General features: G+C 37.4%; 1 protein-coding gene across 4 annotated transcripts in view; it reads left to right on the top strand.

The window, feature by feature from the left end:
• LOC107754460 (C-terminal-binding protein 1-like) overlaps positions 1–11,744 on the top strand; it is a 26,209-nt gene that overhangs the window by 10,566 nt on the left and 3,899 nt on the right. For all 4 annotated transcript variants that reach the window (XM_016570904.1, XM_016570905.1, XM_016570906.1 and 1 more), the window contains 6 exons: positions 4,973–5,127; positions 5,209–5,353; positions 5,447–5,653; positions 6,956–7,170; positions 9,998–10,128; positions 10,317–10,444. In XM_016570904.1, the coding sequence (XP_016426390.1) occupies positions 4,973–5,127; positions 5,209–5,353; positions 5,447–5,653; positions 6,956–7,170; positions 9,998–10,128; positions 10,317–10,444 (981 nt within the window). The remainder of the gene's footprint in view (positions 1–4,972; positions 5,128–5,208; positions 5,354–5,446; positions 5,654–6,955; positions 7,171–9,997; positions 10,129–10,316; positions 10,445–11,744) is intronic.

Genomic DNA, 11,744 nt, shown 5'->3' with positions numbered 1-11,744 from the left:
CATTTATTGTTTGAATACTGCAATACAATGGACAGAATTTGAAATCTGAGACTTTCATATTAAAAGTACCAAAGCACAATGCTTATTGCAATTTATTGGATGAGAAGTACCCTTCAATGTTCCGTCCATTAACTGAAAACAGGCTAGACTAATTGATTCTTGGGATTTAAGAATCAATATCGTTTGGAAAAAAATGAGAATCAATTAAAATCGAGATATTGATATTTTTTACCCAGCCCTAATAATATATATAAATATATAAATAATGTTTGTAAAGTGGCACAGCTTTTTAAATGTGAAAGTACACTCTTAACATCAGTCAGTCAAGCATTATAATATGATAATCAAGTATTATTTAATTATTATTTAATTAAAATGTGGTAACCATGTATGAATGCATATTAGTTATTTTAACTGAACTTAGGACTGGTGGTGGTGCCTTTTTGGTCATTCAGTGTTTCAGTAAAAAAAAATGGGGAAAAAACTAACAATAATACTGATAAGATGATGATACGAATTCTATCCCTTTAAAAGCTCCGTTATTTTGACGGGAAAATACAAAGAATATCGTTTACATGTAGCACATTAATTCTGCATGGTGTGTAAGACTCTCTCGCTCTGTCTCTCTCTCTCTCTACGTGTGTGTGAGACAAAGCGACGGCGAGTCGTGTGCCTTCACACTGCAGTTTACGGTACGTCAAATATAGGTGCGCTGCACATTCATTGAGATGAATTGAAAGATAGCACAGATCGCTTGACGTGATTTACTCGCAATGTAGAGGGTTGCTGTTCGTATCCTCGTCCCCTTCGGTTTTACGCGAGCATCGTTTAGCAGAAATAGGTTTTGGGATTTGTGAGTTCTTGGATGAATGGTTCAACACCCATTTCCACACTGCTATTCTTAGACGAGTGTGATAATGAGATCATAATTATATGATGAGCAAAATCTCACACCTCGTTGTGCGATATTTCTGGTACATGCCGCCTCATTGCATCTCTTAAAATGGGCAGTTTCAGTGATGCCGTGATGAATTTTGCCGTTTGCTGCACTGTTTATGTTATGCAGTTTAATGATCGTGGTGCACAGAACATCCTGATGCATGATGGGTATCTGATGGCACTGATCAATTAAGTTCTCCTATTGCATCCTTTCGTGTCTCGTCCTGGGAATCCTGTTCTCTTGCACAAGTCGTAGGTTTGGGAAATTTGTCCCAGGCTGGATTTGTTTTTGCATTTGCTCAGAAATGTCCTTCCTGTAGTTGTTCTGTGTTTGGCTGTGACCGGCAGAAGTTCCTCATTGTCTGACATGTCAGCTTTTTACCCTGCCGATTTAAAAGAATGTGCAACTATTAACAAAAAAAAGCCATCACTGCTTTTTTGCAGTCAGTTGTGACTGTGTACTAAAATACTTGCTTTCACATACTCACTGTTTCTGTGAAGTGCCTGTCACGTGCCATGTATGCAGTGAATACAGTGCTGCTTTGTGAGAAGGATGTTTTTTTTAAATATATTTTTTGGCCTGTAGTACCAATTCGCTTTAATTTCGGATTCTGTTTTGTAATGATGCTGTATTGGTTGCTATCCATGCCTTTATTACGTCTCGGCTGGATTATTGCAACGCCCTCTATTTCGGAATATCAAAGTCCCAAATCTCTCGGCTACAAGTAGTTCAAAATGCAGCAGCTGGATTCTTGAAGCGATGTAAAAATTTGATCATGCCACTCCCCTCTTGCGATCATTGCATTGACTGCCAGTTCACTATCGAATTGATTTTAAGATATTGCTACTTGTCTATAAATCACTTAACAATCAAGCTCCGTCTTATTTGTCTGATTTACTCCACCCTACTCCTCGAAGAGGGGACTAAGATCAGAGGGCAAATTTCTCCTTCAGACCCCTAGAACCCGCTTAAAAACCAGAGGATCTAGAGCCTTTGAAGTGGCTGGTCCCACCCTCTGGAACAACTTACCAGTTCACATCAGAATGGCTTCCACTTTATCTGAGTTCAAGTCATATCTTAAAACACATCTTTTTTCTCTGGCTTTTAACATGTAGTAATATGTGCCTTTGAATTTTTTTAATCTGCTTTTGTTTTTGTATGGATTTTGAATTGTTTTTATTTGTTTACTGATTTTCTCCTTGTTATATATTATTGTATGTTGTGCAGCACTTTGGCCGGCCTTGTTTCGTGCTTAAATGTAAAAAAATTTTTTAATGATGAACTAAGACTTGTATTTTTTAAACAAGGATTAATAACTTCTGTAGCAAATGTAGCTATTGCTGATTGTGAATGTTAATGCATTAACTAAGGTTAACTAATGAGGTCTTATTGTAAAGTGATACCTATTGGTCTTTATAGTTCTTTTGCACTTTAATCTGTGTAAAACTTTTAACTTTATAAATTTTTCTGTATTGCTTTATTGCATTTAAATGTTCAGTTATTTTTGTTATAAGAAAAATGTTATTAAACCTGTTATACTGTAATAATTTTTTAATTTATTACAGTATAAAATTTCAAAATCTGTATTTTTTTAAACTAAATTTCAACAACGTGATAATACCGAATACCGTGATAAAAGCATTAGCAATTAATCGCAACATGAAAATTTGATACCGGCATATCCCTAGTTGTGGGACTATATTCTGTCATAAATCGCACTCCATTCATTGCTGAACTTTCTACTGACCGTTACTGGAAATGAAATGAAATTACTGGTTGATATGTCCCGATCTCAATAAAGTTTACACACGCTTTTGGTCCGTGAATTAGATCTCGCTCGGGACGCGCGCTCTCTGTGGAGGTTTGGCCAGGACTGGTTCCAGAATTAAATCGGCATATTTTATGTTCCGTCCATTGCAAACCACTGCTATTCTGAGAGTGAATCCCGCACAAATATGCGGATGTCATTCACGAAATTTTGCAGGGTGTAGTAGCCTATGTGTCCGGAAAACAAAAGTTTCATACAAATTCTTAATGGATTATATCCTAGAAAGTGCACAAAGTGCACTCCCTTTATCACTAAAAAGCGTCACTCCTCTTCGCTCATCGCGATCTTACAAAGTTCCGTTATAATCAATGAAGCTCTCTAAACTGCACAATTAATCTCTTATTTACATCGCGTCTGCACGTTAGTCATGAGATGATTCACGAGCATGCAAAAGTGCACTTAAAAACTGCTATTGCCCCCCCCCAATGTCGCCCATGGTTATTCTGAACTTGTTGATGGTTCATTAAGTAGCTTTCAGACCTTGATAGTGTTTTGTTGTTATAGTGATATCACTATGAATAGAGATGTGCACAATACTTATTTTACCACTAGATATAGTGTAATAGAGTCGAATAGAATGCAGGGCTCGCAAATGTTGAAATTTACGTCATCTTAAAGAGGGAGTTCATCAAAAATGAAAATTGTCATTTACTTGCCTTCATATCATTCCAAACCCGAATGACTGACTTTCACAAAAGTAGACATTTTGAGATCTACTTTTTTTTTTGCCCATTTCAATTAAAGTCAATGGACAGACACCAAAACTTATTGGTCACAAACAAATTTTATTTTCAAAATAAATACAATGGCATAAGAGTGAGTAGATGAGAGAATTTATTATCCCTTGTTTCTATATTTATTTAAAGCTTTCTATATCTGATGTATTAGACCAGAAGTGGGTAGTGATGGTTTAGTAGTAGGATGAAGACAAAGATAATTTAGCCTCCAGCCTGTTGAATGTATGTCATTGTGAGTCATGTGAAGACTCCCTGCCCCCTTTCCTCATCTCCTTCCCTCCCTCTGTCCCCTGCTCACACTTTCGTTTGTCAGGTTGGGGGGATTGGGGTGGACCCTGGAGTTATTAGAAGCTGTTGTCTTGCCTCATGATAAGTAATGATCATAAAACAGTTTCCTGGAATTTGAGGCCACTAACATTCAAAATATGAAATTCTCTATGGCTTTGTAATAGTTTGGCGTCAATTGATATGGCCTTTTGGTAGCAATGCTGGTAGTCTTGGTAGCCTCATAATGATTTAGGATGTTTTTACAGGATAGTTAATGAATGCAGTTTAACTGTTGGCCAGCATTGCTAAGAGGATACTGAAAGCCTTTAAAATCAGTCAACCGATCATACGTACCACCTTATCTGGTTTAATGAATCTTGACGTGAATCCTGGTTGCAGATGATGGCAGATGCTGCGGTTGTTTATTAACATGAGTAGCATCTAAAAGCCAAGCTGGTTTTAAAATGTCTGCTTATAAGCCAGGTTTCCATGCAAAATTGCTAATTTAACTCATGCACAAAGTTGAAATATTGCATAAAACATTTGCACCGTTTCCATCCACAAGTCAAAGAACGAAATCGTCACTTCCTGGTAAACTGGCACTATATATATATATATCACTAAGAAAAGTTGGAGAAGTCACTGAATATAATAATTTTCATATATAATAAATTACATGCACCTCAGAGTGAGCAGACGAAACAAAATAAATGCGTTCATTGCTTTTGGAAGTCGTGTAATAGTTCTGGGAGGCAATTATACACAAATGCTTTGATGACGGACTTTGCTCGGGCACTTTAAAATGACCATAACTTTTCAGATGCTGTGGAACGAGATCAGGCCGCTGGTCAGTCAAGTTATGCTGTCCCATGGCGCAAAGTTACATTACTATTTTTGATGCGCATGGAGGAATTTACTCGGCAAATGTGTTTCCATGTCCCATTATTCGCATTAACTCTTTTTCGCACAAGTCAAAAACCACCTCAAGCAAGCGTAAAAACTTTTTTGCCAATTAAAGAATTTTTATTTGAAATTTGTCGTTTCCATCACTCGTTTCTGATGCGATTAAAAACAGGCTGATGCAAACCTAGCTATAGATACCTGTAATGAACACAATGTAGAGTGCCCAGAATTGTAGGCAATTTGAGTTCCCGTTACATGTAAGAAATGATTAATAAGGTTATTCTGGGTGTCCTGCAGGCATTCGACCACCCATCCTCAATGGCCCCATGCACCCTCGTCCTCTGGTGGCACTGCTGGATGGGCGGGACTGTACGGTGGAGATGCCCATCCTGAAGGACGTGGCCACCGTGGCCTTCTGTGACGCCCAGTCCACCCAGGAGATCCACGAGAAGGTAAAGTCACAGATTGTGGCCATATCTCAGGCCTTTATACATTTCATAGGTTTTTACTCTGAGCATTACATGCTGCTGCAGGTCTTAAACGAGGCTGTTGCAGCTTTGCTCTACCACACCATCACGCTCTCGCGAGACGACCTGGACAAGTTCAAAGGTCTTCGGGTCATTGTGAGGATTGGCAGTGGTTTTGACAATGTGGATATTAAAGCTGCAGCAGAGCTGGGTGAGTTTTGTTCCTGTTTTGTGAAATTATTGTGTTTGACTGCGTGAGTTTCAGTCAAACTAACCGTTTATACTGGTTCTTTGTCTTAAACAGGTATAGCAGTGTGTAATGTGCCAGCCGCGTCTGTGGAGGAGACGGCAGACACCACCATGTGTCTAATTCTGAATCTGTACCGCCGCGTCACCTGGATGCATCAGGCTCTGCGCGAGGGCACCCGTGCCTCCAGCGTGGAGCAGATCCGGGAGGTGGCCGGAGGCGCAGCACGTGTTCGAGGGGAAACGCTGGGCATCATTGGACTGGGTGAGTCCTGATGTGTTTTACTCAGGGCTCAAAGAATCAGCTCAATTAAGGCGACAGCTGACAGCAAATGTAACTTCTATACCTATAAAATAATTAGAATATAAGTTGTACTACTAAATATAAAACATGATAAACTGCAGCTTAATTTTAACTAAATATTAAAATTAACTAAATATTTATAAATTTAAAAAAAGACTTGAGCAAGACACTACAGGCAAAATGTTTTTGTTTTTTTTTCATGAAAATTTGAAATTGCGAACTTTTTGGCTTTTCATAATGTGTAGTTTCAGGCTAGTTGAAATAAAATATCCAAAATACACCTCTTAAGACCCGAGAAAAGATTTTTAGGAAAAAAAGTTTTTTTCATGTCTTTACATTGTTTAGAGCATAAAAAAAAATTATATTTTGTGCAATCGGTAGAGGACATAGGGACTCAATTTAAAAATAAAAATAAAAAGACATGAATGAACATGCATAGGCAAAAACAATAGACTTTTTAAATCACCAATACATTTTTAGTTTTCAAGATTTTTTTTTTTACCAAACCAAGGAATGGGAGTGGTCATAGTGAAATATCCAAACATTTAGTATCTCTGAAAAGCCCTGAATGTGCTCTGTACAGGACATCCAGACTTAAAACTGTGGCATGTATAGTCTCCGAGAAATACACCAAAATATAATGTCCTCATATGAGGTCACAGGGTCTCAGGAGGTTACATTTTTATTTTGATGCACTTTGTTTATTTGCGTCTGTAGACTCTGTTACAATAATATCTTTAAAGGACATTTTTTTTTCAGTGAGGTTTTTCTCCTGTAAATCTCCACTTTAGTATCACTCACACCAAACTTTATAGTTTTATTCCTGTTTATATTTTGAAATATTTTTACAAAGGGTTTGTTCTAGTGCTGTCAAATTGATTAATCGCATCAAAACGTGAATTGAAACGTGAATTTAGAACCTGGCTTTATCCATGTTCATATTTCTGTTCTGGAAATGTATGAGAACTAGTGCATCTTTAATTAGATAATGTGTAGTTTTCATATTTAAACATTTCAGAAAACCTTCAATACAAAAAATGTTTGCAATTCTTGATGTAATCAATCAACTTGGGGAGTATGGTGTTGTTTATTTACTTGTTTATTTTTTTCAAACCCAATTTACCTGGGGTGTCTTGTTTTAAAATGAATCATCAGTGAGTCTTCTTTTCTGAACCTCAATCTAATCTCAGTTTTAACTGATTTGAGGTTAGTAATGTGGTCCAAACTGAGACTAAAACAATTTCTTATGATGGCTGTTTTTAGGACGTATTGGCCAAGCAGTTGCTCTGAGGGCGAAGGCCTTTGGGTTTGGAGTGATATTCTATGACCCGTACCTGCCGGATGGGGTGGAGCGATCACTAGGGCTCCAGCGCATGGCGACACTACAGGACCTGCTCATCCACTCAGACTGTGTGTCGCTACACTGCAGCCTAAATGAGCACAACCACCACCTCATCAACGACTTCACCATCAAACAGGTACAAACGCAACACTCTTCTCATTAAACAGCACTGTGGGAGCCGTACGGTTCTCTGACTGCTTTTGGTATGGACCTGGGTCTGTTTGACATCAGAGTTTGATTCATTTGCTTCATGTGAAAGCTGTTTTTTTTTTTTTGTTAACTTGGGTTTACGCAACGGAACCGCACCCATTGCTGGATTATGGTTCATGTGGACTCGCAGTTGGTATGACGCCAATCCGGCCTGATTTTCAAAAGTAAACTGGCGATGCCATGTGCATTACACATTTATTTCCAAGATAAATGGAAAAAAGTTTATTCTGCACAGCTATTTCAATACAACACAGAGAACAACACTCTCTCCTCCACAGATAAGGACTCGGAAGGAAGCAAAAATGGTGAAAAAGTGATGCAAACAGTGTAGTTGCTTAGCTGCAAGTGCTGCTAGATAGGTAACACACTGTTTTGAGTGCAGCATAGCTTGCTGTAAAAAGAGACCTGTGGTTTCAGGAGATCAGGGTTCCTATGCGGTTTGGGAAAGTATGGATTTTGATTTTAGTAAATTCCAGGTCTGGAAAAGTATGGAAAAAAAGAGTATAGGAAAATATTTGCATTTCCAGACTTTTGCCCCCATTTAGTTTATAATAGAAAATTAAGAATTTAATGAAAATAAATGTATCATACAAGAAGTGTTTTCATGGCAGATGTTTAGTGATTCTTTAGTGATGGTCAAACACGACTGAATGAACTCAACGTGCACTTTTTAATTAGGCAAAATGCAGGTCATAAGCATTTTGGGTTTTTTCTCACGATATTTTTAGCACTGTATTACATAGTAGGGCTGGGTAAAAAATATAATTATCTCGATATTAATCGATTCTCATTTTTACGGAAAGATATCGATTCCTAAATTCCAAGAATCGATTATTCTAGCTTGTTTTCAGTTAATGGACAGAAGTTTGAATGGCACCTCCCATCCAATAAATTGCAATAAGCATTGTGCGTTGGTACTTTTAATATGAAACGAAGTCTCAGATTTCAAATTCTGTCCATTGTATTGCAGTATTCAAACAATAAATGCCGTTTTGGCGCTGTTTAATGTGGAGTAGCAGATCGCTGTAGCGCCTCAGTTCAACAGCGCGAGGCGCACGTGAACTAATCATCTCCTCCACATTAATACCAGTTTCAGCACAAAATAAACATGACTAAGCATCCAAAGGTAAGTTAAAAGAAAGAGTACAACTTTACAATCCATATCCTGTCATGTAATCGCTCAATCTGTGTTTGCAAATACGTCAGTATAACGGCTTGTAAACAATGTCACGTAACGTCACATTTACCTCAGAAAAACATATTCGGTGAACAAACTCATTAGTCAGATAGACACATAAACTGTAGAGAGGGGCATTTTGCTTAATATATGCACCATATTCATTATAATTTTTACTGTTCTTCAGTGTTATAATTTATAAATCCATCAAGTTTTTATGACAGCCACCATTTAAATGTTTATATATATAAAAAAAAAACTAATTTAAGTACGTTAGAAATATTAATATGTAACTAACTTTACTATTGTAAAAACTTCATTTAATTTTGACCTTCAATATTATAGTAATGTTGTACCAAGCGACTCTCATGTATATTTTACATCATTAGTTGAATTTTCTTTTTCCTTGAGAAAATTTGGCATGTACTGTACCTGATATATATCCAAAAGAATCGATACCGAATTGGTAATCGAATCGAATCGCAAGCTTGTGAATGAGAATCAAATCGTGAAATTTGTGTCAACCCAGCCTTATTACATAGTCTCAAGAATCTTTGCAAAAATAAAAAATCGAGACTTTTGTGTGCACAAGAAACCATTAAATTTAGCATATAGGACAATGCACACTGAGCCACCTATTGTGACATCAGCCCATTTCGTGTCATGGTTCCTCCGCTGCCACAGAGGATGTTAAATTGTACATTAGGCCTTGATATTAGAGGTACTACCATAAAGAGACAAATTTTGAGCAAGTAAATCTCTTTAATTCTTGTGCGTCCATGCTCTCATTTTATTCATAGTAAGATGGCAGTGATGCAGGTTATATAAAACTAGAAATTATAATGTGTAAGCGTGCCAAAAATTCTGTTTTTTTGTTTTTTTTTATACAGTCAAACAGCCAAAAATTATTCAGACACCAGGTATAATTTGATATATTTTTTACTAGTGGGTGCAGGACAGTATAGTTCATTTATGTAAGTGAGTATAGCAAAAGAAAGTAAACTGTGACACATTATACCCAAAAATTCTTCATACAGTGGACTACCAGTAAAAAGCTATTTAACCTTATTCATTACATACCTTCCTATCAAAGTTGGTAATTGGTTGACCTAATTTGGTATTATCTACTTGTGTAATTGCATTTAACAGCTGACAGCTATTCAACTTAATTCATTACATACCTTTCTATCAAAGTTATCTGACATTATCGAGATGAATTTGTTCTGACACAGTTTAACTCTTGAGTTCTTGTCATTATTTTATTACCATTTTCTAAACTATAGCGAATAAACCGTGATCATGTGAGAAATGTTGAAGGTGTCTGAATAAATGTTGGTTTGACTGTATATATTTATTTTAGGGGTTCTATGTTGTCACTTTAAGAAAATCAATAAAAAAAATATTTACAGATGACTGTACTATATACCAAATATAATGCTGAAATTAATGCTGTGTAGGAATAATAATGTGTAGGAACCCTGGGAGATTGAGGTGGAAAATGAACCAAGTGTGAAAACTCTTATTAAAAGGAAGCCAAATTCAACTTGTTTATATGTATTAATGCTCTTATTTGTAGATGCGTCAGGGCGCCTTCCTCGTGAACACGGCGCGTGGCGGTCTGGTGGATGAGAAGGCTCTGGCCCAGGCTCTGAAAGAGGGCAGAATACGGGGAGCAGCCCTGGACGTCCATGAGACAGAGCCCTTCAGGTGAGGGACTCAAGTTTCCTGTATGATTTCATTATTATTCTGAAATGTTACTGGTACAGTAATTTTCTGTTTCACTAAACTACTATGAAATAATTGTCTAATCCACATTCAACAATTGGCCTGTCAAAGCCCTCACACTGGAGGTTATTTTTTTTCTATCGTGACACTAACTCAATTTTCTTCAACAGTTTCTCTCAGGGCCCACTGAAGGATGCCCCAAATCTTATCTGTACCCCACACACATCCTGGTACAGTGAACAGGCCTCCATTGAGGCCAGAGAGGAGGCGGCGCGGGAGGTGCGCAGAGCCATCACAGGTCAGAAAACTGCCTGCTGTGAATAAAAAGCGTATTGTTCATTCTATAATAAGTGTTGCAAATAAGGATGTGCATCTCATGACTCGGGCCGATATGATACGCATCTCAATGCATAGCCAATGATACGATACATTAAAGATGCATATGAAGCAGCTACCGATACGATTAGGCATGGGCCGATTACCGGTTTCAAGGTATACCGCGATTTGAAAATGTCACTGTTTCAAAACCGCTAATATTTTCCGTTATACCGTTCCTGCAGTATGCGCTGTTTTTCATGTCTCCTCAAAGACTGAAAGTGTAGGAATCCCTCAGGTTGAGTGCAGTGTAGAGAGTAACACGACCCTCCTCCTGTTGGTGCGAGCGAGCGGTCAGTCACGTGTGTGTAGGATGGACGAACTTAAGAAGCTTCCCCTGGAACTTGCGCGATCGGCAACCCGCCGTTTTTTGTCTTATTGCAAGCAACTCGTCTCTGTTTCATATTAAAGCAGTGTTTCAGCGCAGTGCTGCTGTGTTTACAGCGGTAACCAAGGAAACACTGTATCTGATGTTCCATGAGCGCCTCCTGCTGTCAGAGAGTGAATCTGCATCTCATTCAGAGCTTCTGCTATTTGCTTCGTTCAGGCGTGTAGTATAATTTCACAAAGCTAGTCAAAACTTTGTTTTTGCTTCAAATTGGGTTATTATTAAATCAAATTAAGTATATGAAATTATATAACTAAATGAATGAAATTATATAAATGATATGTATATGAATTATATAACTAATTACAGATTTAGGTTAAATAAAGATGTCAGTCTTTATTTTTCTTCTTTTTAGGAAACTAATCAAAGAAAAACTAAGCAAATTTTACTGTTCTTAATATTCTGTATGTTGCTCAAAAACAATATATATTGTGTTCAGCGGGAAGTTTTTTTTTTTTTTTACCCAGTCATTTTAAAATAACAAATTTGAGAGCTGTAACGACAATACCGTGATACCATGAAACCGTGATATTTTTGCTTAAGGTTATCATACCGTCAAAATCTCATACCGGCCCATGCCTAGATACGATTCACCCCTATTACGATACAGTGAGATCTGATTTCGATTCCATTCAACACAATACGATTCGATGCAATACAATGCAATGGAGAAAATATGATAACTTTTAATGCCTCGAGGCCTGTTTCATAAAACAAGTTAACCAAATAAGCCAGGCTAATTTCAGTTAGTCTGACTCATTGTCAAATGATTTGGTTCCATAAAGCAAATTTAACATAGGCCTAGATCAAGCTTAGTCACTGTGGCAACTTATGC

Source organism: Sinocyclocheilus rhinocerous, unplaced genomic scaffold (assembly GCF_001515625.1).
Source record: "Sinocyclocheilus rhinocerous isolate Xijiao unplaced genomic scaffold, SAMN03320098_v1.1 scaffold50, whole genome shotgun sequence".
Classification (NCBI taxonomy): domain Eukaryota; kingdom Metazoa; phylum Chordata; class Actinopteri; order Cypriniformes; family Cyprinidae; genus Sinocyclocheilus; species Sinocyclocheilus rhinocerous.
Note: the sequence above shows the minus strand (reverse complement) of the source record. Positions and strands in the feature narration are given on the sequence as shown.